The 26022-nt window shown below is 35.5% G+C and overlaps 1 protein-coding gene across 1 annotated transcript in view; it reads right to left on the bottom strand.

The window, feature by feature from the left end:
- CTTNBP2 (cortactin binding protein 2) overlaps positions 1-26022 on the bottom strand; it is an 88547-nt gene that overhangs the window by 5761 nt on the left and 56764 nt on the right. The window contains exons 7-19 of the mRNA XM_072871460.1: positions 23725-23875; positions 22325-22579; positions 19014-19131; positions 16270-16545; positions 15312-15407; positions 14797-14876; positions 13593-13679; positions 13410-13509; positions 9931-10083; positions 9468-9655; positions 5747-5925; positions 1975-2180; positions 1563-1748 (exon numbers count right to left, since the gene is read on the bottom strand). Coding sequence (XP_072727561.1) covers positions 1563-1748; positions 1975-2180; positions 5747-5925; positions 9468-9655; positions 9931-10083; positions 13410-13509; positions 13593-13679; positions 14797-14876; positions 15312-15407; positions 16270-16545; positions 19014-19131; positions 22325-22579; positions 23725-23875 — 2075 coding nt within the window. The remainder of the gene's footprint in view (positions 1-1562; positions 1749-1974; positions 2181-5746; positions 5926-9467; positions 9656-9930; positions 10084-13409; positions 13510-13592; positions 13680-14796; positions 14877-15311; positions 15408-16269; positions 16546-19013; positions 19132-22324; positions 22580-23724; positions 23876-26022) is intronic.

The following is a 26022-nucleotide window of genomic DNA, read 5'->3' as shown; positions in this document are numbered from 1 at the left end:
TCTGTGCAAGGCACTTGAACCACCCTTACTAGGTCTCTCAAAGAGATATCACTTGTCAACAGGAAAAGATTTAAGTTTGCTTCATTTAAGTAAAATCAAACAACTTACTCTTACTTGCAATCAGGAACATTTGATTCTGATAGTCAGAAATGGAAGGCTACTAAAATTAAATTCACCATCCCATTTTTTACTTATAGTCACAGATATTAACTGGACTCCAAGAACATTCTCAGGTACAAGATACAGTATCAACTATCCTACTTCAGGTTATGTTCATTTGATGTCCTAAATCCTCTTAGTGGGATTAGATAAATTCACAATTCAAACAGAGAACTAGCAAGCAAAATCAGGACATTAGAGTTACAGTTCAGCAAAAGCAGACTTCTTTCTGAACAAGAGCTTAAGAAATGAATAGCTCAATTTAACATTACGAAGTACCAAACATCAAGTATTTCAGTATTTTATATGTGAGGTAATTGAGGCTAGAATCTTACTGTTTCTAAAGTGTGTGTGGAGGAGCCTTTCTCTCTAAATCCCTTCCTAACTCTTCTCTTTGAAGGAGTTACCTTCATTTTATGGAAGGAAAAATAAGTCATTTGATTTTGTACTGTAGAAGTTTTCCTGTTTGATATTGTATTCGGTTATGGTATTCCTAAGTTTTCCTTCTAGACAGATGTGTACTTTTAGAAGAATGATATGTTGCTTCTGCACATATCCAGACATTATCCTTGTGTAGTAAACTGCTTGTTAGATGGCTTATGATCTTGAGGTGAAAAGACATTTCAGAAGTGCCAGCTACTAATATAACTTTCACATTTATACACATGCATAGACCCAGCCATATAAAGCCTTCTTTATCAAGCAGCATACTGAAAATGATGTGGAAAATTCTTGAAAACTTTACAGTATCTGTGACTACACAGAATTTTTTACATTTATTTTTTGCAAAATAAAGTGAAAATCAAACAAAAATCTTTGATTTAAAACCCAAGATCTCTTCCTTCCACTACTCTAGATTATTCTACTCAATTTATCTAATAAGACTGAACAAGGGATGCATGATCTGAGGATGCATATATTCATTTATTTTTACTTGGATTCAGACAATAGAAATTTTTGTAGTGAAGCTATAAAGTACATGTAAAAAAACCCCCAGATTAGGTATACTGTAAATTAGTGCAGAACTAAAAAGTACCAATCAAGTAATGAAGCTTTCTCTCATCTGGTATTGAGGAAGAGAATGATAGAGCATCATTCCATGCAATATGAGGTGGAACCACTGGTCAATCTTCCACCATCTGAGCCAAAGCCTACCTCATTATCAGACAACAGGAAGGGCATTAGAACAAACAAACAAACAAACAAACTAGTTAGGATACCTCACAGTCACAAAGAAATAATTTTTTGGGAAAAAAGTGAACAATTTTTTTACTGATAAACATAAACACAAGTGTCATTTAATTGATAATTTTTAATTCATAATATAGAAGAAAAGTTAGATTCATATTGACACAGCTTAAACCCCTACACCTTCTTTCAGAACTGAAAATAGAAAGCTTTACCTTCAGTATTTGTCTCTTGCTTATTCCATGACTGGGAGGATAGATGGCCTGACTTTTTGCGAGGACTTGTGCTCACTTTTCTCCAAGAAGCATTCTCACCTCTTTTCTTACTACAATTTTTGTAGCTTGAAACCACAGATAAAGGAAAATTTCCTCCCTTAAAATCTGCTATATAATTGTCTAGCTCTGAAACAAAAGTAGAACAATGTTAAGAAGAATTGACTGTGGCAAATGGTTCTTCTTTGACTACCTTGTACAACTACTTAGTTTAGTGGCTGTAAATGCTTTTAACCACACACCTCCCATCATAACTACAGTTATGTTTTGTGGAAATTTTAAAAAAGGAATCAAACAGTTAAAAGCCCCACTTCAGCAATGTACAACTACTTGCTTTCAGACTGTTCAGTGTTACCTGTTCTGGGTAGAGGACAGCCATGCAAAACAGCTTTATTTAGCAAGATACTGAGAGCAGCTTTAACAACAGCCTGTTGACCTTGGCTAGGATTTTTTTTGGCTATTGCTTGTCCTGGTACAGATGGTCTTTTCACAGACGCTCTGGAGAGTATTGCTTCTTGAACCCTGGGAGCTATCACAGCATTCCATAACTTGGACATCCATCTGTTGGCACACAAACAATCCCTTAACTTCAGAGACAATTATCAAAACCCAAGATTTGATACTTTGGGTAACATATCAGATTTTGCTTTTTCAGGAAGCACATATATTTTGGACTTGCTATCGTACCCCACGTCAGAGAGGAGCTGATTTTATTTAAAGTAGGGTTTATTTGTTTGTTTTATATTAAATTATTTGACCTAACTTTTTTCAGGTTGCTTTGGCAAACTATTTACCATCTGATGCTTTTCCTCCTTCAGATAACAACTATAAAAAATCCTTTTCATTTTAAGGCTAAAAGAAAGAATGTCCCAGAAAGATGTGTGTTCATGTATATACAAAAAAAAATCCCCTTTCACCTTTGCCAGTGCATGGTGAAGTTTCCATGCTTGCAATTCATTCATTCATTGCCTATTTGCCGCTAGAGCGGGAAAAAGGAGGTATTCAGTTATGATTGCACCCTTTCCAGTATTCTTCCATTTCCAAACTTGTCCAGCTTACAAGACCTTTCTATTCGTACAGCTGCCTTGCTCTTACTCTGCTTTTGTTTATTTGATCTATGGTGAACTGCGTTTCCAGGATGCTGTGGATTTTCCAGATTGTCTGGTTTAGAGACTGGGTCTGATTACAAAAATTTGATTCAAAAGGGACATGGTTCTTCTGGGACTTCTGCTTTTCTAAGAGAGAAATATTACGTTGTTTTAGCAAAGAAGTGAAACATTTGTATTAGGAAATAAAAAAATGCTATTTCTTACAGCTTATAGTTCTCAAGGGAGTTCCAGGCTTAGGGCTCAGCTCACATCTATAACAGACACCTAGACAATCTTTTTTAGATCAAATCCAACTCTTTTTTTTTTTTCCTTATACCCTCTTACGGGAGGAAGATGGTAAGATTGAGAGTAAGAGGGTTTATATTAAAGGTGTATAAGAAATGATAGGCTATAATGCTGTGTTTCAGCTTTGCAGAAATCCATTCAGAAAAAGTGAAGGCTAAGATGTCTGTTTGACTTAAATGAACCATTTTGTTGGATACGTTGATACACAGAAACCATCTTACTACCCAATACATTACAAAAACTTTTTTGGCTTTTTCTTTTTTTGTTGTTTTTTAAAGTTAGAATGCATGAATCATTGATAGATGTATTTTTGGTTAGTTATGAAGCATAAGATTGAGTTTTTATGATATATAATAATTCTACAAAGTGCTGGTATAAGCTTTATAAAAGTTACATTACTTAGAAAAATAATTAGTACAATTATTAAAATAAGATGTAAAATGCATATTAGAGATGTTCTTGAAGCTTCCTTAGCATAATGTTGTAGATACCATTCCATATAGATACAGTCTGCTTCTGGTAGCTGAGTTAAGCTACCAAAATAAACAATTGCTTTCATTTTAATAATAAAGAACTCTATCTCTCCATTTCTGCCTATGTAAGCTTTTGACATTTTGCAATACTGCTCGTATAAACCATCAGAAATGAACATTGCAAAGATAAAATTAATTGAGCCCATTCTAATCTAACAGTTAACAATTGATGGGCTGTACAGTGCTATCCTCTCTAAATAAAATTCCAGCCTGGCATTTAAATTCAGTCTTATGTTTGCTCTCATCTTGATCAAGTCCCCAGTTCTTTGATATAGCTGATACTTAGGAAAGGTATAGCACCCCCCTGCCCCTGAAAAAGAGCTGTAAAGTGAAACTCTTTCCTGTTGGAACATCATCTTTAATTCCCTAGATCAAAACCAAGAAAAAAACGTAGCTAAAATTTTCCTCATCTATTCACTTTACTCTCCAAAGCATGTGAAGCTACATGAAACAGCACACAGCAGGAAACAATTTCCTGTCACGCCTTCTCTCTCCCTTCCCAGCTGCCTGCTTCTACCACTTGCCTGTGCTAACACTTAGCCCAGAACAAACCCAGTTTGTAGATAGCTGTCTGCTGTCTTAATGAATTGAACTGAGTCAGTGAAGCTCTAACAAATGCAAAAAGTAGCAGAATAGCACAGTGGAGAGGAGGGGCAAGAGAACAGGAGTGGTTAATTATATTGAAATAACAGCTGCTAATTAAACCTATTTATTGCTAGTTATATGACGACACTGTTAGCCATCATGCTGCTAAACTAAAAGCATCCAGTAAGTGCTAACTGGAGCTGTGCTTTTTAATTGTTTATTAGTGGACAAAAACTACATTAAAATGAGGAGTCAGATGGCATATCACTACTGGAAAAGACATTTTGGGGTTGTGCTCAAAATAAAGCATTGTGAATCCAGTCAAAGTTACACTTAGGAGAAATCCAAACTCAGAAATGCATAATTAAGGATCTAAAGAATAGGTTTTCTGTCCTCTACTAATGCCACTGCAATAAATAAATGATTAAGACATTTCAGAGGATGTGCTTCAAGAGGAAGACAGGAGATAGATGCATGGTATACTTTATTCTTTTTTTATTTCATAGCACCCATAAAATTTCAAATCAGTGCTACACCCACATTTAGACTTTCATAATTACTCTGGATATTAGATAATTTGGCCTTTTAGGAAAAAAAAAAAAAGGAAAATGAACAAGGAAAATGCATCAAGAACTGCAGACAGAATAAAAGATGAGAAAGCCAGTGCACATGCTAAGCAAAGGACACTGGAAGAAGGGTCAGCAGAAACTAGTACAAGAGAGAAAAGTCAGAGGGAACAGAAGTGGCAATTAAGGAGAATGCTATGAAGCAGTGTGAGAAAAGTAATGTTGCATCTCCAGAAACCAACATTATTATTTGAGTTCTGAATAAGTTTGAATCTTAATTAGGGGCTCATTACCTTTCTAATATAGCCAAGCAACATCTTAGTATGAAATGAATATATTTTAAAATTCTATAATTATTTCTTGTATCACTTGCTAGCAATTTGCAGAAAAGTTGGAATGTGAGCAGATGTTCATGCAACATACACTATCCAAGAACAGACACAATTTTCATCATTCTTTTTTTTTACTGGACATCTAACCATGTGTATAGCTAAAAAGTATATATCTGCCTTATTTACTGTGCTAATACATCTGTGAAATTTTATGTGTGTTTAAAAATGGTACCAGATATTAAAAAGAGAAATCATTCCACTTCTCTAGATTTCCCTTATATACAACTTTCCTCAAAAGGAAACTTTACCAACTTTTCAAGCTCAGAATTCTTGAACCTTATTTTGGTCTGTTCACTAATGAACAGCTTTCTTTACAGTGTTGTCTTGAAATGAAGAACAAAACCTTTAGAGGGTTGAGCAATATTAGCCATTCCGGTACAAGTAATATTTTGCAACCTTTGTGTCAGAAAATAACTGAAAGATCACAAAAAAAGACTGACTTTCAACTAGTGTTAGACACCCAGTTCCCACTTGTGTCTTTCAAAATTGCCCTTCTAGTAGTTAAATATCAAACAAAAGCCTTAAAACTTTCAATAACTTCCGCTAAAATACTTTCAGGTTGCTGAGTCAGATGGGTTTTGGGAGAAACATAACCTACATTTGTAGTAAGTATGTAGTTGGCACTGAATGGTGTCAAACAGGAAATGGAAATCTTACTTCACTGTCACATGGCTATGGCCTGGCACCACAGGACATGAGAAGAAATGTTTTGGCCCCATAAGTGCTTCAGGCGCTCCTAGACGTGATAAGCAAGAGTTGAGCTGGTGCCAAACAGCAAGAATCCAGTCTATGATCTTGCATACAGGATCACATGGAGGAGGTACTTTGCCTCTGAACTGCAGAGAGAAAAGATGTTTGACACAACATAAGACCTCTGCTGCAAACACTTTCCTTGAAACTCCAGGAAGGCTTGTGGGTTTTTTTCCTGCTATATTGCTACTATGAAAATCAGGAACAGTCAAAAACTGGTCAAACTTTTTTATGGAGTATACTGAAGTCTTGTATTAAAACTTACTTCCCCAACTACACTTTAAAAGATATCTCCTTATCAATAAATTGACATATCTCTACTTTCTTGTGGGAAACTGAGACACAAATTTAGCAGCAGTGCTTTTTCTATGGTGTTTAAGATTAGGATTACAAGAAGTATGATATAAACAGGGCATATAAAAGAATATACAATCACACTGAGCAGGAATGTCTGATCCAGGCATGTTCTCAGTGGATTTCTATATTGATTTTATACTTAGTAGCAATGAAGGAAAGATGCCTTCCTCTAAGGGTTACATTTTTTAGCATGCCTTGTTAAAGGCAAATTACGTGGTGCCAGAAAAATCTTCTGTTTCATCTGACTCCACACTACAGCCTTTATCATCCTAATCCTAGGATTACCCTCTGGAACAGTTTGAATTAAAGGAAGCATTAAAAGATGCCATAGGGATAGTATTTGTCAGCACTGAAGCCAGAGCTTCTTGACATAGTCTACAGGTGAACAATTTAATGTAAAAGTAGAAAAACATTTAAACTGTTCCCGTATATCCTAATAGCCCAAAATAAGGGAAAAAGAGCTTTTCATCTGAAACCAAGACTATTAAGGTACAAGCAAGGATCTCAGAAATAGTCTATGGTTCAAACAATAAATGTGCTTTTACTTTTTCTTAGATTTTTATAACAGATTAATCTTTCTTCTATTTTTAACATTGGAATCCCCTGTTTTAAAATCCACACCAACTGGCATTTGAGCTTGGAGTTTGCATATGGCACATGTATGTATTAAAAAAAAAAAGTAATAGCACACTGGGCATTTTTATTGATTATTTAATTAGGGAAGATAGAGGAACACACATGGCTTTTTTCTCCAAATAGCCACCATCTGCATATATGCTTCAGAGAAAATAAACTCAATGAGATTACTACTCAAATTCTGTTCAACTTCAGTCAGAGGTAGGAACCTATTACATTGTTAAACTCTAACCTATAAGACTAAGGATTGCTTTTAAGCCTAGACAAAATAGCCTGAAAATGACATCTGTTACATGATGCTGCAAGTTCTGATAGCCAAAGCAGTTTGGCAGAGTAAGTTTGATCCAGCCTTTGTCTGTGAACAAGTGAGAATACCACTGCTTCTGCAGTTGTCTGCATTGCTGTATTTCTTGACCTTGTGCTCAACTGAAGACAGTCCTCTTTGATCTTGAATGATCTACGATCAAAGTGTTTCTGTCCTTTTACAAAGGGGCTTAGATCACTCTTAAGATTACTCACTCACTTAGATTCTCCAGTGTAGGCTTGAGAATACAATCTTTCTCCTCAAGAGGATGGAGGAGAATTCTGCTACATACTTTTATTGCGCTGTCCTCTGGCCTATACCTCATTCCAGCACTATAGTGTATCTGCAAGATGCCAGTTTCAACCAACCCACCTACTTGCCTACAGACAATTGCTACCCTCCCCATCCTTTGCAAGGATTCTGGAAACCATTCATACCCTCAACCAGACAACCACTCATAATGGTTACAGCTTACTATGTCTGTAGGGATGCAAAGATTTAAAGCACATGGGGATAAAAAGTAAACAATGTTTAATGCAGAAAAAACTACTTATAAATAACTATGCACCTGAAAAAAGTAATCTATTAAGAGTTTCATTGATACACTTCACATGATTCTTTTTTGTATTCTGTATTCCTGTTCTTGCTATTAAAGAATACCTAGGAATGTTTCTAAATTTTCTCCTTATCATAAATGCAATCTTCAGTTACCACACATTTCCTCTTTAGGACTTGAATCAGATCTTGAATCAGATCTTTTTGATTCAAAGATCTCTTTGAATTATTCTCTTTGAATCAATATCTCTTTTGAATCTCAATAGATGAGAACTGTGGCACAGGGTACAGGAGATGGCATCCCCAAGAATAACCAAGATACATACAGCTGAACACTCAGAACCGACAGTAGGTCTGTTGTCCCAGACCAAGGACTCTTTACTACTGACAGTTTTTTCTATTCCTAGAACAATCTCCCTTTTTAAGCCTGTCCAAAACTCTGCTGCCAAGATAATTTTCCTTTGCAGCTGTTTTGATTAAACTCCCCTTCCCAATGTTTACCACTGCCTGACTGTCTGCAATAGCTGCTATCACACTGGAATGGTTTTCTTCTAAATAACTTTCAAAATTTCACAATTCTGCTTTTGCTCACATCTTTCTTTTCATTTTCCATCCTCCAATTATTTATTCATGTTAAAACAGACTTCCCATCTTTATTCTCTTTTGGACTTTTGTTCCAGCTTCGGCAGGCCTATTGGCTCAAAACAACTTCCCTAATGATGTATTTTCACACCTCCTTCTTCTTTGATTTGAAAATCATGAAAACTCTTTTTGCTGCTTAAAACTTAAACAATACACACAGGACATATAACTATCTTATTTTAGATATATGTATTGGGTCTGGCTGAGATGGAGTTAATTTTCTCCATAGCAGCCCTCATAGTGCTGTGCTTTGTATCTGTAGCTAGAAAGGTATTGATAACACACCACTGTTTTGGCTACTGCTGAGCAGTGCTGGTACAGCATCAAGGCTGTCTCTCCAACATTCTATCCTCACCAGTAGGCTGGGGGTGGGAAAGATCTTGGGAGGGGACATAGCGAGGACAGCTGACCCAAACTGACCAAAGGGATATTCCAGACCATATGATGTCTGCTCAGCAATAAAAGCTAAGAGAAAGGAGGAGGTGGGGGGCATTCGTTATTCAAATGTTTGTCTTCCGGAGCAACCGCTATGCGTACTGAAGCCCTACTTCCCAGGAAGTGGCTGGACATTGCCTGCTGATAGGAAGTAGAGAATAAATCTTTTGTTTTCCTTTGCTTCCACACGCGGCCTTTGCTTTTGCTTTATTAAACTGCCTTTATCTTGACCCGTGAATTTTTTCCCATCTTATTTTCTCACCCCCCGTCCTGTTGAGGAGGGGAGTGATAGAGCAGCTGGGTGGGCACCTGGCGTCCAGCCAAGGTCAACCCTCACAATATATAGAATAAATTCCTTGAGAAACGGATTTTACATTTGCTAAACAGATTCTTACTATCATGCTCACACAGAAGATGAAAAAAATTACTGAAAGATATTTTCATACAGTGGATAAGCAAGTATCCACAGTATCATTATTTGCAGCCAACCTGTGTGTTTATGCTAATCAGCCATGGCCACACACCTTCCTATATGAGGCCAAGCACAGCATTTACAGATACACAGCCTGTAGCTTCCCAGAAGTGAATGCTTTTTTCCTGAAACAACTCAGTTATCTGCTCAGCTTTTGACATTACCATCGTACATATTTCACAGACCTGGTGATCAACAAAATTGCTGAAGCTGATTCAAGTTCTTACCTTGTTTATAACTTTTCTTCTTAAAAACCTTTGAAGTAAGCCACGCATTGGTTCCCCATCCCACCTAAGTTGAACCCAACGGAAATGCTGCTGAACCAGCAGGTCAGAGCCATGAAGATGACACTTTGCAATTGTCCCCAGTAAAAAGCAGTTCTCATGAAAGTAAAAGGCACCAGAAACTCCATTTGCTAAAAATGAACCATAAAAAATTTTACTGAAATACTCAAAGCTTTGATATGATTTCATATAAAAGCAAGAAGCAGTGACATAATTAGAAAGAAGAAAACCAAAACACCTAAATTAGCCTTAAAACATGCTATATTCGGTTACGAACAACTTTTTGCAATAATATATAAAAACCGAACAAATTACAATTTTCTCCTCTACGTTCCCTGTTTGTCATGTATTATAATACAACTGTACTGTAGTAAAAACATTTCTCCATCCCAAATTCTTTAAATACCTCTTTGAATAGTGCAAGGATTTTCTGAACTCCGGTTCTCAAGAGGTGCCAGAAAATCTCCTAGTAATTCAGATAAAGAAGCTCTCTCCAGATTTTCTAAAATCACAATGATTGTCTTGCTTACAGGAGGCTGTTTAACTGGGACCAGACAAGCTGAAATATAAAAATCCCATTAATGTCTATTTATGAAAATTGACTTTTATTTATGTATACAGCTTTTACTGCTACTAATGCAACAAAGGATTTTTTTTTGTTTTGCCTTTTAACTTGTTGACAGAAGCACACAGACTGTATAATATGTTCAAAACTGGAAGCATAAAATCAGACAATGGAAAGAATATCCTACTGTACAATAAGAAAAAAAAATGAAAGTTATTATTAAAATAAATTCCGGAAATGGCTATAATGGGATCTTCATAGGTAGGAAGGATTTCAGCACACTGAAAATAAATACAACAGAAAAGATAGCAAAGATCTCTGGAAACATTTCTTTCACTAGCTCTAATACATCCTAAACTTTTAGCATGTACTCTTTACACCATGTAGTGATAAAAGGATTCAGAATATTCCATGTTTGTAAGAAACTTAATCATTCTGTGAGTTTGCCTATTTGTTTGCTACTGTCCTCTCTTCAAAACTTTCTTCAATATCTTTAAGAATCACCCAAATAATCAGAGCTAGTTTGAGGCACAAACAGTAGCACCTGAACCTAATAGGTATTAAAATTGTATATATCTATCTCTCCTTTTTTCACATTTCAGATATTTTCCTTTATTTTTCCTGATTTTAACATCTTATTGCCTAAAAAAGATACAGCCTTTGCAAGTGTTCCTGTAACACTAAATCCCAGATGAATGCTTCTGTAACACAAATATTAAACAAAACACTTGTCTTGAGTATATTGTGCCTTGCATTGTTTCAGAACTTTTTGAAGGTGGTACTAAAGACGGTCATTAAGGAAAATGATAAGTAATAGGGCAAAACTTAGAGCAACTGACTGTAGCTGATGCTTGCTATTTATTTGCAGTTTCCTGAATATTACTGCCCTGTTTTACTAAGAGGATATAGCTGGATAGCAGGGAGGATAGGTACCTCCTCTGTGTCCGATGGAACCATTTAGCGAGAGGAAGAGAGTGTTCTACTAGGAGGGGAGATGCAGCAGAACAATGGGGCAAGAAGCAGGCAAAAAAATGAGACACTCAACCAGCAGCACAATGCTGAAATGCAAGCACAGACTATTAAGTGTGTTGCTGACACAGAGTAAAGCATCCAAAAGAAGAAGCTTTGCTAAGAGACAGTGGCTAGTAAACAAACCAGACTATGAATTATTTTCTCGCCTGCAGGCCAAACTCCAATGCCTAGCTGACTTCTGACTAAATGGTTTCTTCTTCTCTCCCAGCAATGTGGTGGCACTCAAAATGACACGTGGGAATAATCACTGGCACAAGCTATCCTACAAACTGTGACCAGGATTTCCTGGGAGAAAAAACTGACAAAGACTGAAGTTACACCAGGAAGTATGATAACAAACAGAATGGAGCACTGCACACCATTGTATGAGCCCATGGGATGGCTCTGCTTTTGTTCATGAGTAGAGGGGACTGTGCAGAGTTTGTTGCAACTAAGAAAGCCAGTGAAGGATACTGGATGAAAGCATACTTGAAGGATAGGCTCACACTGCAAACGCACAGCAGGTAGAAGGCAGCATTCAGTCTCACTCACTGAATTACAGTTTTTCTATTAAAAAGCTAGCAATTCTAGTCTGTTGAATAAAATATTTGCTTATGACATTCAGATTCCTCTTGGTGTTTCTGGTCTGCCCATACTGAGAAGGAAAAAGGTAGGGGGCTGATCCTCTCAAAGCTCTGGCTGTCTCAAAGTTTCGTCACAGTAGCACATGAGAATGCATCCAGAGGAGCTGCATTGGTACAACTGAAATTGGTACAATTTCAAATGCCTAAAGCCCAGCCTCTTTCAGTACAGAAAGTGAAATGTGAAAATCACAGCTCCTGAAACACAAGGTTACTCCAAGCATTAATGACATTTATCACATTTATTTTTAATGTGAATGACCATATTGAATGAGAGGTAAAGTTAAGATCCTAGAGCTGTAGAAGAGGCCATAATAATAAAAGAGAAAAGCCCAACATTTTTGGATGAAAATGAGGTCTTGCTACCAAGGTTAGATTCAAACTATATTGCTAGTTTTTGTCAACAAAAAAACCCCAAACCTAAACATTCATAAAACAGAAATGGAAAAAAAATAAAGCAAGCTGCAAAGGGGTGAAAGCAGCTACATATCTGAGAACTGCTTGCAAACAGCAAAACTGTATTTGAGCCAAAATTAATTTGAACAGTACCAAAGAAAAGGAAGCATCATATCACCCTTCAAGCTCTTATATTATTACTGTATGTGTAATATAATATATAATATAATATATTATTTTATATATTGTATATTAATATTATATACTATATTACTACTGTATGGTTAATACTATGGTGAAATAAAAGAAATCAGAGTTTGAATGCATAAGTATGGGCAAAACACACCACAACCTGCCCATGAAAAAGCCCTCCACAGAAAATATTGCTTTTTCCTTCACTTTTAGCACTATTTCATTCCTTTTTTTTTACATTCTCCTTCCTACTTCTGACTGACCCATGTGCCCCCATTCTTCTGTTTCCATACTTAATTTGCCAATTTTAACTGTCATTCATCTTTGGCTACTTTGTCCTTTTTTCACTCTTACCAATTATTCCTCATGAATTTACACAGGTATAGCCTACTGACCACTCTGAGAATACTTCATTGTGGAGCACCCAAGTAACAGGAATTTAATCTACATGTAGCTATTCACATCCATTAAGAGAAAACTGTTCATTTTAATAGCAATTCAGCTTTGTCCTGTAGTAATGGGTCAGAATACACACACTAACATTTGCCTGCCCAGCTGACAAGATTTGGCTCAGGTCCACACACAAGTATCTAGTAAACAAACATATATCAAAAGCAAGTGGTCTGACTTTTTAAGAACTCTTTCACTGCTCCTTTTATTCCCAGAAAGGTAATTATAGCTTCCCTTCTCATATCTTTTAGTTAAAAAAAAAAAAAATTAGAACAGCTACAATAAGGCAACAATAGACCTTCATTTCTGATTCAGTAGATCTGAATCATAGCAATCAACTTTTAAAGGCTCAAAAACAGAGGGAAAAAGAAATGAGACAGAAAAAAATATTAAGAACTATTAATTTTACTTAAATGGCACGAACTTTTGACAGAGCTCCCTATTGGACTGTCACACTTAGTTCTACCTCAGTTTAGACTCTTATCGTTATTCCCCAAGCACCTGGAAAACTATGGGTTCTGTTAAAACATGCCACCCACTATGCAAAATGTTTTAATGTATTTCTTTACTTTGTACCATTAAAAATTGTCCTACAATTTACCAAGATCAGACCTGCTGAAATAACCTTACCACTACTGATGAACAGTTCTGCAAGCTGCTCCTTGGAGAAACCAGCATCCACTTCAACTTTAATGATTTCACATGTGGATCCTGCAGCCACTTGCTTTTGCTGTGTTGAAAATTTATAGATTTGGTGAAATAGTGCAAACTCTAATTTATGAACTAATTTACTTTATACGTTTGTGTTAATACCTTCATGCAGGCTGCTATCTGATATGCTATATAGTCTTGCAAACTTCCTTCTGGACCATGGAAAATGACATTACGGTATTGTTCAACCTACAGACAGACAATAAATTATTCTTAAAGGTTCATAGACTTGGAATTTTTTTTACCTAGATGAGACAATTAGCACCTAACAGACAAAATTATTTGTTTTGCACTACTGGAGTTGATAATCCTTACTATATTAGCTTCAAAATAGGGAATATTTGCATACAACTTCTTGGAAATATATTGATAAATTTATACCCTAATTTGTAAAACTACCTGAAAAGGTATTTTCTCATTATAACAATCATTAAAACTTGAAAAATTCATGTAGGAAGGATGAGTTTAGGAGTCACAAATATTTTCCTGATTTTGAATTAAAATAGATAAACCAGAATGATGTTAAAATCAAAGGGTAGTTTAAGTCACTGCTAACTTAAGGACTTAGACTAAGGATTTTATTTCCAGTTGAAATGGGATCGTGTTATCAATATGGTAGAATAAAAATGATTTAATGTGTCTTAACTGTAAAATTACTTTATCTCTAAAAAGTCAGTAAGGTAATACACTCACACCATTGTGCAATATTGTTGAATACAGCAGAAACCTATGGCACATAACTGTTCTTCTAACAACATAAAATACTATCCAAGGACACAGCAGAAATTATGCAGATTTTAAACTAATTCTGATTTGATTAGCAATATTAAAACAAATGATCTATGAAAGTTAACTCACATTATCCAATTATCCTTACATTTTGAGGTATTAAATAAATTGTAAGGGCTACAGGAGATACATATATAAGCTAATAATAAAATTCAAGTCTCAAATAATTGCTTACATGAATGTTATTCTAATTTACTTTCCCCTCAAAAAGTGGAATGAAATAACTTTGGAAAGAAATAAGATATCACAGAGCTTTTAATATATTTTCTTAAGCAAGTTCAATTAATTAGATGGCAGCTATTTAAAGAAGAAAGTTAATGCCCTCATGTGACTAAACTTATTGGGGTAAGATTTAGAGGGAACTTTATTTTAAAGTAACAACTTTCATCCCATTTCATTTTTTAGAAGTCTTGACATTCTTTCACAGAGTAGAAGATCAATTTTTTTTAGTCAACACTATTACAGAAGTGTTTTCACATATAAATAGCATGCAGAGAGAAGCTAGCTTAGTACTTACCAGGCGGAGGTAATTCTGGAGTGTCTGAAGATGGATCATAGATGCATAAGTCACACTATTTAGGCAGCCTTCTTCAGGTCCTTTAAAAAGAGATACATAAATAACTTTTCTATATCTCTCATGTTTGTAAGCATCTATGATGGATACATATGCTTTTCATGCAGTATTCTACAGCGATCTCCTAAAATCACAGGCTATGCAAATTAAAATGGTGAAGAAATGAAAGACATTTATCTAGCAGCACAGATGCATGGGTATCCATGAAATAAGTAAAATGGATACTACTGTATAACTGAAAAAGGTAGTAGGGCTTTTATGTGCCAGCATATTTTCTAAATGTTGTAGACCCTTTCAAATCTAGTTAAACAATTAATTGGATATGATATTTCTGAGGATGAAGCAACACTGAAGAACAAAAGCAGTAGTGAATGATTCTCAAATTATGTATTTTATATGGAGTGTCTTAAAATTCAAAATTGAAAATTATGAACTGAAAATTATGAACTGAAAATTACCCAACAAAAACACTGTGATATGCTCAGCTCCGTTCTTCTTCAAAAAGTCCCATGGTGGTTGGGACAAAATCTGACCTGTTGACCATGAAATGTTTCCTGTTAAAAAGAAAAAATAAGAGAGAGAGAGATATTCCCTGTATCTATATAAAGTGTCCCATGCTCAAGCATATTCAGCTGCTTGCAACGATTGTGTGAATACACTGACAAATTTGACAAACAAACCAGTCCCATGTACTAAAATCTTACTATTATTTGACACATGACTGAGGATACTAATGTTTTCTGCCAATTAAGACACAAGTTTAATAGCTAGCCTGTCCTTATGTCTTTACATGTAAAATAAAGTAAAATGAGATAATATGCCCAGTCTAATGTGAATAGGTTTTTTTTGGGGTGGTGGGCAGGTGGAGGGGGGAAGGGGATTTAAGATAAAGCACATGAATTTTCAGTATCCCACACAACTGTTACTACTACTACCACCACATTTTGGCCAATTTCTCATAATTTTAAAGATTTTTCTGTTTTACCTTGATAAGTAAAGTTACATAAACCAGGACTAGTTCTGTTCTACCTATGCTCATGATTTACAGTCTGGATTTACTGTACATTCTGGATGTACTATAAAGACGTAGTGTGGGCTTTGCTTTGACTTGTTTTGTTTCACCTGTGATACAGACAGGTCCCTCCTCTGGAGCAAATTGAGCAAAGGACTAATTAACATAGGACCTCATGGTCTCTGAGATGATATTAAAGTGCTTAATGAATTGTACCATACACATAGCTAAAAGTAAAGAATGCTTTCATGCCAGCACTGTTAAAAGTTTCATTGCTAGTATTGGTCTTTCTTAGTCTAAGCTTTAAAAGATCCAGAAATCTAAAGATATTTTTTGCTTACAGGGTTTCACAAACTCAAGAAAACCCCCAATTTTTGCTTTTCTTATTACACCAATATTGATACCTAGTTTGACAGATAATATACTGCTTGCACTGAGGCCAATGTTGGATTCTGCAGCACTATTAAATGACAGGTCTTCTAGGCTCCTCCATCCATCAGAAGCGATTGCTTGGAAATGGTTTGTCACTGCCTGACTCACTGCTTTTGAAAAATCATCCCATGATGTCTGTTTGCGGATATTTAAAGCACATATTGTGTTTTCTGTATCAAATTCCTCTGTACCACAATGGGCTGGTTCAGTGCCACTGACTGAAATCCTTACAGGTACATTAAGAGCATCTGTTGAAAAACAGAAAACCAAGAATGAGAAAAACTGTAAAATTCAATTAAAAAAATCCCATTATTAAAGACCAATAACATCTAATATTGCAAAGGAAAGCTACAAAATTACTTCTGCTACAGAAAAGCAAATGTTAAAGACCAGCACAGATCACCACCACAAAATCAGAGCAGTGACGAAAAACAAATATCAAGGTATCTATCTTTTTTTACATTACAAAAAAATCAGTATTATTATGCTTAAACAACAGGAAGCAAGACAAAACTTACTTAATCTTTTATTTCCTCTTTACAGACTAATTTCTTATAAATTAAGACTGATGGTAGGTAGTGTCTTAATGTTTCAGTTTATTGTGGTTGTGCAAATTTTTGTTATCAATGCAGAAAGGAATTTTCTGGCACTAGTGCACAAGTGGAAAACACAGCTGAACCAAATGTCATTAAATAAAAAGCTAAGAGCTAAGACAGAAAATTCACTTGGAAGTGTATATTTGATTTGCTATAGAATAAATTGACAAAATATTAAAAAAAACAAAGTAGGAAATTCACATGCACATTCTATAAACAAGATTAATTTAATGAAGTTATTTTAAATATTGCTCTTTGAAAAATGTAATACGACTTAACAGAAGCAGCAGCAGTCTATATGGATCATTTAGATGACTAAAAGTGAAAATGAAACTATCTTCTAACTTCAATGCCAAAACAATACCTTTCAGAAATTATCCCTGAAATTAAAAATAAGTGCACCACAAAAAACCATATCAGCTTATTATGAAATCTTGCAACATGAGTTGTTCTGAACTCAAAAGTTTTGCTTTTGAGTTCAGAAGCCAAATCTTCAGCTGATACAAACCAATGAAGCTTTTCTGATGTCAGAAAAGCTCTGATTTAAACCCACTAGCCTACCATGGGGAAAAGATTACTCAAAGGCATCCTTCAGATGTGGGATTGTGAGAAATGTATCAAAGGCTTGCCCTTCTGATGGCTGGACCTCAGGGAAATGAGCAATGACTATAAGAAATACAGACGGCTCTCTACAAGGGAACAGGCCCCTAGGACAGAGGTACAGTGTATGCCTAAATTTCAGTGCATGTCCCCTCTACGGCATAGCTGGCAATCCTGGCTCCTAGTCTTTCAGATCTGTCAGAGCACATCCTCCTGTCCTACATGGGCGTAATTCCTTACAGTGGAAACGTTACTGGACTGTGAGGAAGGTAGAGGGTGATCCATACACAGCTTACCCAAAATGCAGTCTTGGCTTGTTGAGCCATATACCCAGATGAGAGTGGTGTTTCCAAGCTTCCACAGATCAGATATTGTGGAGGGGAAAAGCTAATTATGATTGCACTGATGTTAACTACAGGCTTAACAAATGAAAGAGAAGAGAAATGGAGTCCAAAGGTTCTGACCTGATAAAAGCAATTGGATTCACAATAAGCCTGACCAGAGAAACAGTGTACTAGGACTGATGAAAATAATACAAGCATCAATGTAACAGGCTACAGATTCAGCCTTCAGAAATTGGCTTCAGTCTGATAAAGAAGTAGACCACAGAGGAGTTTCTAATAGAAGGTGAATTGTGTTCCCCTCTGCACCTACAGTAAAATGGTAAGAATCTAGATATTATAACAGCTGAAGAGGAAAATCAGAAGTAGCATGCAGAAAGCTTCCCTAATTTGTTGATAATCAGTGAACTTGAATACCCACAGCCCTACATCCCACAACACAAAGTGAATAAATACAAAGCATACAAACCTACAAAGACAATACTTCTGACTATACAGAGAAATAGAAAACGCAGAACTTATGAGTGGATGGACTAAGTTCTAACTCAAGAAGTACACAGGTCAGCCTGCTCTACTGAATTTTGAGAAAACTTACACAGAAGGAAGACGATGACAGGTTCCAACAGAAGAACAATCTTCCAACAGAAGTTACTGATATTGGAAAAAAGTTGTTTGATGTTGTCTCTAAGACTTTTTTTTAAGAATAAAACAAACAATCCTCTCAAAAATAAACAAGTGACAAATAAAACTATGCTCTAAAAAGAGATTCAGATATGAATAGATGATTGTCTTAGCCTGAGGAAATTTGACAGCTATCCACCACTAAGTGATTTTTCTGCAAGAATTTGAAGAAAAGATAAGAAGAGGATAGCAGCTTTGGAAAAAGTAATTACTAATATTAAATTCAGAAATTTTTAGAGAATATGGATGTTTTCACATGTACAATATATACTATCTTTTCAAATGGTTTAGAAACAAAGACATAAGTAATTTAATAACCTCCAACAAAATTTTATCATGTGCTTTTGCAAAATTTGGAGAATAGAAACTTGCTAGGTTAAGAAAACTTAATTTTGTGGTGCCAAGAAAGTGACAACTACCCTTTTAATATTTCTTATTTTTGTCTCACAAGCTCTTTACTGAAAACATTTTTATATAGTGCTGATAGCATTTACTTACTTAAGTTTTCTAGAAGATGTTTGCAATCATCAGTAGCAACATCATGCAATGTTCGATTACACTTATCTTTTTGCTCAGCCTCTAGTCCACCATGGCTGCAAAGGATTTCTAGACAGTTCTGCAAAGGTAAGAACTGTATTATTTACTTGTCCATTTGCTGCATTAAAGAGTTCTACCAATGTGCAGTTAGACTCCTAACTAAAATTCTTATACATGCATTTCCAAAGATAGTCAGCTGTGGAGTTTCTGTATATGAGCATCCAAATGATGTTCCTCACGGAGTTGAAAACCAGGATTAAAAATATTTTACAGCAGACCTGAAAGTCTCAAATCAAGATTTTGAAAAAGCAGAATATATGCAGCCAGGCTTCTACAGTCTCCAAGCATCAAATGCTGATCAGTGGAATTGAGAAATTCTTAACATCTGGCCACTAAGTTTAGATATTCACATAAGGAAATAGAAGCCCAACTATGTATCCTCTTTTGAACATCTTGGTGTCAATGTCCAAGCAACACTAAAAATGCAATTCTAAAGCTTAATACAGACTAATTAATGAATCTATTCAGATGGCATAAAAAAAGTTTTCACTTTGCAATTCACCAAGTAGGAGTTTCCATCACACCTGACATCCAAGTGGTACACAGCAAAAGAAAAAATAATTATTTTAAAATCACCTTGCAAGCCTCTTCTTTGGCAGGTAAACCTGAATTTCTGCAAGCATAGTAACAATGCAACGAAATAAAAATGCATTTCTATTAAAGTCAGAGCACAAACATTTTGTGGATGCCAACAACATGATGCCCTCTTAAAATTCAAAGACTTAAAAAAAAGTCATATGCCCAACAAAAGCAAAAAATCATTACAGTTCATTAGAAACAAGCTACTAGCACATAAATTTGGATTGGTACAATCATACTGTAACATGAAAAAAATATCAATTATATAGATCCTCCCAAACTAGCGAGGGAAAAAAAAAAGCCCTCACAAAACTACATTATTCAAATGTTGATTGATCAGCGACCAGAAGACTGATTAAGTCCTGATTTCAAATGATCATCCATTCAGCAACAATACAGGTGGCCTTCATGAAAGCATTGTCATCCTCAGACATGCCTTTCAAGGACAGATATTCATATATAAAAGAAGACACCATCAGAAATGATACTAGTTAATACAGTATTGATAACCTCTGGAGTTAATCAAAGCAGAGAAACCAAACCTTGAAAACACAGAGAAGCAGCTATTAAGTATTTTGATTCAGAACAGTGGCTTGTTGCAGGTTTGGCTCCTGTTACCTACTTTGTAGCTGTTCTAACAGAAAGACTTTCGTCAGTAGATCTGATACTCTGACACCTTTCATAAACATAACAGTCATTCAAGCTATATTTCCCTGCGAGATGAAATTTTACCAGATTGTGGTTCCAGCACTTGTAAGAACTTTTAAAAAATCACTTAACGCACTAACTTTGCCAGAAGAAAATTAACCAGAAAAAAAAAAAGCATATTTTCTTGTCAGGTTAGTAAGTTAACTGTGTCACCCATGTGTCTCTCAAATGGGTGCAATGAATGGCAAAGACAGCAGAAGGCAGAGGACTGAACCGTGAGGCTGAAAGTGGGAAGAGGGAAGAAAGAAGTGGGAGAGAACAAAGAAATGAGGCTTATTTCCTTAGTAAAATGAGAAGTTTTGTTGGCTCTGTTGCCCATGAAATAGCAGCTAAGATCATCTATAAAGAATGGCACCTACCAGTCTCGAAAGAAAAGGGTGCAAGTGCCAGCACTGTTTATATGGAGCTATCGTGTAGTGTCATGAATGACATGCAGTGCAGATAAAGGATTAGAAAAGGAAGTCGAAGTGTTAACAGTACTTGAAGATGGCTATTAAACTTTCTTTAGCTTCTTAATATTCCAAACATCTCTCAAGTCAATAAATACATTTAATCAAATACAACTATATAAAGTCTCGGCAACATCAAAACCAGGAATCTGACTGCCAGCTATATATTGCCTTCATCACCTAAGAGAATACCCTCAATGCTCAACAGAGATTTTATTAAAAGTTGACTTGGAATGTGCTCAGAAACTCAAAACCGTAAGTTATTCATGAAGGGTCTATGTGAAGACTTCCAGTATCAGAGCCTTCAGAAAGAACACCTAGCCAAAGCCTCTTTTAGACAGTAAATAAAACCTAGCTTCAAAGTTCCTGAGGGTTGTATTACTGCGGAAAGAAGAAATGTATTGCACGCTATTTAGGTATTTGCAGACTATAACAAATACCTTCAACTCCACCTAAATTGAGATGAGTGGAAACTGAAATAAGAATCTGTACCTGCCTAACAGACACTGGGTAATGGAACATTGATTCTGTTTGTAATGCAAAATGCTGAGTAAGCAGTGGCTGGTCCCTAAAAAACCCAGAATTTGATAAGCTGAATCTTAAATCTGTGCCTATTTTGAATTTATCATAGTAAATTTTCCAGGAAAAAAAGCAAACATAATGATAGATATTGAATTAGGCATGTAATCACAAGCTGATTTTCCAAGTCTCGAACTATATTTTCCTAAAATTCACTCTCTTCTGTGTTTAGTATCCTCTATTTTCTCCCCAGGTAAAAGTTTCACAGTAAGATCTGACTGACACCTGTCATAAAAAAAAATAAAAGTCCTTTAAACAGTCAGTGTTAGAAGTGTAAAGCTTCTGATGTCAAATCCTTCAAGTAATATTCAATTTCCAGAAATCTTCCTGTTTATCATCAGTAAGACCTGTAAGGTCATTCTCCATGTCATCAGTTACCCAACACCCAAATAACTTATTCATTGCCTGCTAAAAAGGCTGCCCAAAATAACAAATTAAACAATGTATTACTGCACAAATACAATTCTCAAATTTCTTGTTCTCCCCTCCCTCCCACAGGAAAAATTGTTCATGGTTAAATTATCCCTAACTGTAACTGGAAACTATGTCCATCTAATATTTATATTAAGTACATGACACCCAATGAATTGGCATTTAGGGTGGGATTCACCTCACTTTAACTTTGAAAATCTGAATGTCAAGTAATCATGTTTTCTCTTTTTATTGCTGTCCCAAAAGAAATAGGCATTTAAATATGAGAATTCACCCCATTTGACACCTAGCTTCTGGGGTAAATTATCCACTGGAATTATCTGTCTCTGTTAAATCAAGTGTGACAATAAACTTGATAACAAACTTAGATTTAACATCTAAGTTATAGTTCTTCAAAGATAAAAAAGAAGGACTTATCTTGCCTGAATTCTATCAGGTTATTGTAACTTGTTCACATAGACTGACCTTAAAGCCTTTTGATGCTGCTATGTGGGCAGCAGTCCATCCCTCTTTGTCAGCATGGTTGATGAGATCTGCAGAAATAACAGGCTTTACTCTACTGCTGTAGTTGTCTTCTCTCTTCTCCAAATCAAAGTAGTCTAAATTAGGCTCTGCATCAGTCAAAGAGTTCCCATTGTTTGGTTCTCCATAGTACATAAGGAGCTTGAGACTGTCAACATTACCAGAATCCACTGCTGCGTGAATTGGTGACCAGCCATCCTAAAAAAAAAAAAAGGCAAAAAGCACACTCCCACCAAACACATGTAAGTTCTGCGAACACTTTTCTATCAGCCATGAATCTGAATGGAAGGCTCTGTTTGGAAATTAAAAAGATAAGCAAGAGTGACATAATAATCCTTTGGGAAAACAGAGTTGCTTGTATGTGTTTGGGGTGGAAGAAAGAGAGGGAAGAAAATGTAGAAGAAAATTTTACAGCTTTCTCCAAGGACAGTCCAACAGACAGAAACTTCAAAACTTTTAGAAGAGTCTAAGTGATATAGGACTTACATGCTGGTAACAGGCTGTTTCCTTATCATGTATCAAACTAACATGATTCTAATGATCAATAATTTGTTTCATGTTGCATTAATCAGTTTATTAGTCAGATATTTTCATGGTTTTGACATCATAACTTTTTCTCATTTCAAGTCACATATATTTACTTGCCAAATCCAAAGTAAATGAATCAAAAAAATTCAGTGTAGTAGAGGAGCAGAATGTACTGTGAAGCTAATACTCTGTGTTGTGTTTCTGGACAGCCTACATCCCACATCCCACATTTATTGTCATGTTTACGTCAAAGTCTTAAGGAAATCTTCAGGAAAGCACCTGAAAAGGGCAATACCTAGATGTTAATTTTGAGACAGTCCTCTTCCCTTTCTCCTGCATATACATTTTTTTTGCCATATTCTCCCATTCGTGATATATGAGACTTTACAGTAATGGATGGCAAATTTGGGGGTGGGGGTCCCCTCGAGTACAACAATAAAGTACCCTAACATAAAAGGTGGAAACAAAATCCCTATCTCCACTTCTCCGCCTTAAAAATAAGTCTAAACAGAAGAGTTCTGTTTTGCAAATCCAGTGCTGAAGAAAAGTCTGCAGCAAACTGCAGACGGAATCTGAAATATGTAAAATAATATGGAAGTCACATAGTGTAGGAGATTTTAGAGACAATACACAGCTTAAAAAAAAAACCACAGAAACTATGATGAAAAGAACAAAATACTAATTTCTAATTACATGGTTTATTCCAGCTTTAAAGAAAACTTTAAATAAGTATTTTAATGTAAATATTTCGTAGCTGTTTGCAGTTATTTAGTACTATACAAGGTACTTTAACTTTACAAACTGATTTAACTTACACTGGTTTTTACTGTTCGATCTGCTCCACCTTCCAACAATAGCTTAATACAATCGTTATTTCCATTTTTACAGGCCAGGTACAAAGGTGTCTGTCCTCTTTCAGCAGCATGGTTAATATCAGCCTGATACATAATTAATAATTCTGCACACCTACAGCAAACAATAAGGTAGTGGTAAAATTATCTTGTATTTGACATCAAAAAACTCTTTATAACTTACAACATTTACTTTTTTTTTTTATAAAGTACTGATTTTATAGATACAGATCTACCTGTGATTTTATCTGTCACTTATACACAAATATAAGGTATAATTTTATACATTCACATAGATATAAAGACAAAAAATCAGGTTACTTCAAACCTGTAAATCTTAAACTACTGTAGATGCATTTAAAAACTGTGAATATAAAACATTTAATTTCACAAGGCTAATAAAAACTTGATGATAGCTGCTTAAGAAAAACCTTCAGCTGAGCAAAAAAGTAACATTTTTTTCCTGACTACTGATATTAAAAATAATTTAAAACGGAAAAAAAAAAAAAAAAAAAAAAGAAAAGACTAGGACTAGGACTAGCTTTAGATACCAGCAAAAGGGTCACTGGCCTAGGGAAATAAACTGGTAGGGACAGCAAAACAGCTATGGCACTACCTACCATTGGAGGCTACTTCAGAAGGATGGCTTGGGGTGTGCTGGTAGCAGCTACTGGATTAGGGAGCATAGAAGCTTAGGTGAAGGGCTGAAGAGTGACTCACTAGGGACCAGCATTTGGATCCAGGATTCTGTACTTCCTCACAACCCTGTAGCAGTAGGTCCAGTTTTCTTCCCGATCCTTGTGCCAGCACTGGCTCCCTTCCCCTTCCCAAACCCAGCTTTTCAGCAACTCTCAAGACTTTAGAAAAATCTTAATTCTGGTCTATTCCCTCTGCAGTTCAAACAAGGGCTTTAAGCAAAGATAACTCCCTGTCTCTCTGGCTCAATATTTATTAGTTCATAAAAATAGAAGGATATCAACAAGGATATCAAGCCTCAAAGCAACTAATGCAATGCCATATAACTACTGGTTAGGAGACCATACTATAGCAACAAGATGATAAAATATTTAAAGCAATGTAAGATATATATAAGAACATAAGTATATAAGAAATTACAGATGAAAAAACCACAAGTATTAAAAAAAAAATCTCCTTTTAGTAAGTTCTTATTTAGTCAGAAAATCAATGAAGTTCAAGATAAAATGACAAATTTGAGAAACAAATAAAACGGATCATTAGTATGAATTACTTAGCTGCACTTTCTGAAAATGCTTAAATGAACAGAAAAAATACAGATAAAAGTAATGCTCTACCTTACCAAATGTTGAACATGGATCCTAACCATACAGTCACAAAAGTCATCTTAAGATGGGCTCATAACAAGACACCTCCATAAAGCAACTGCAGATTGAGTTTTAAGTCTGCTATGTTGAAAATATCTGCTTTGTTATTTTGCATTGTATTCAATGATTCTGGAAATGCTACATTGACTTTCCACCTCAAGGTCAGGTAAGGTCAGCCTGCCTGGACCACATGGGAAATTATTTTGAAAGTTTCTTCTAAAAGCATTTTCTGAATTGGTGATATTACTGAACAGCCCTAAACAACTATAATTTCTTTCCGACTCTGTAAATGGGGCTGGAACAACAGTATTGTGCCAGTTCAGGAATAAGGTTAACTGACATGTCACAGGGGACTGGCTAGCAAATCTGTCACAGACAACTACTGTGTAACTGATAGTAGTTTAGTGCCATTGTTAACCCCAGATTCTTAGTGCAAGTAACATGGACTATAAAACACAACACTTGAAAGGGGACAGACTATCCTATTGCCCCAAATTCTGCATGTTACAGAATTTTGCTGAGCCAGAACTTTGAAGTGATCAACAAATCAAACAGCCTGAAGCATTCATAGTCTCTCTGATATTTTTGGCTGGCCCTGTTATTATTCCATGCTCACTTTTACAATTTGGTTCATGTTTAGTGCCTAAAAAAAGTGAAAGCAAGAAAAGTGTTTAAGGATATCATACTACATAAGTAACTCTAAGGAAAAAAGAATATAAAGTCTGCAATATCATAACACAGCAGACAATATACAGCAAAGTGTTGTGAGGGTAAGTCAGAGAAATAAATAGCTTCCTATTTAAACAAAGCCTAAGATATTTATTTTAGTGAGAGAATATGAAGAGTGTATTCTTGGTTTGTCTTGTCAGGTCACATGTAATTTTTACAGATTTTATGTAAAACACTGAAACATTTAACT

This window comes from Ciconia boyciana, chromosome 1, assembly GCF_034638445.1.
Source record: "Ciconia boyciana chromosome 1, ASM3463844v1, whole genome shotgun sequence".
Lineage (NCBI taxonomy): Eukaryota > Metazoa > Chordata > Aves > Ciconiiformes > Ciconiidae > Ciconia > Ciconia boyciana.
The sequence above is the reverse complement of the archived record's forward strand: the minus strand, read 5'-3'. Positions and strand labels throughout refer to the sequence as shown.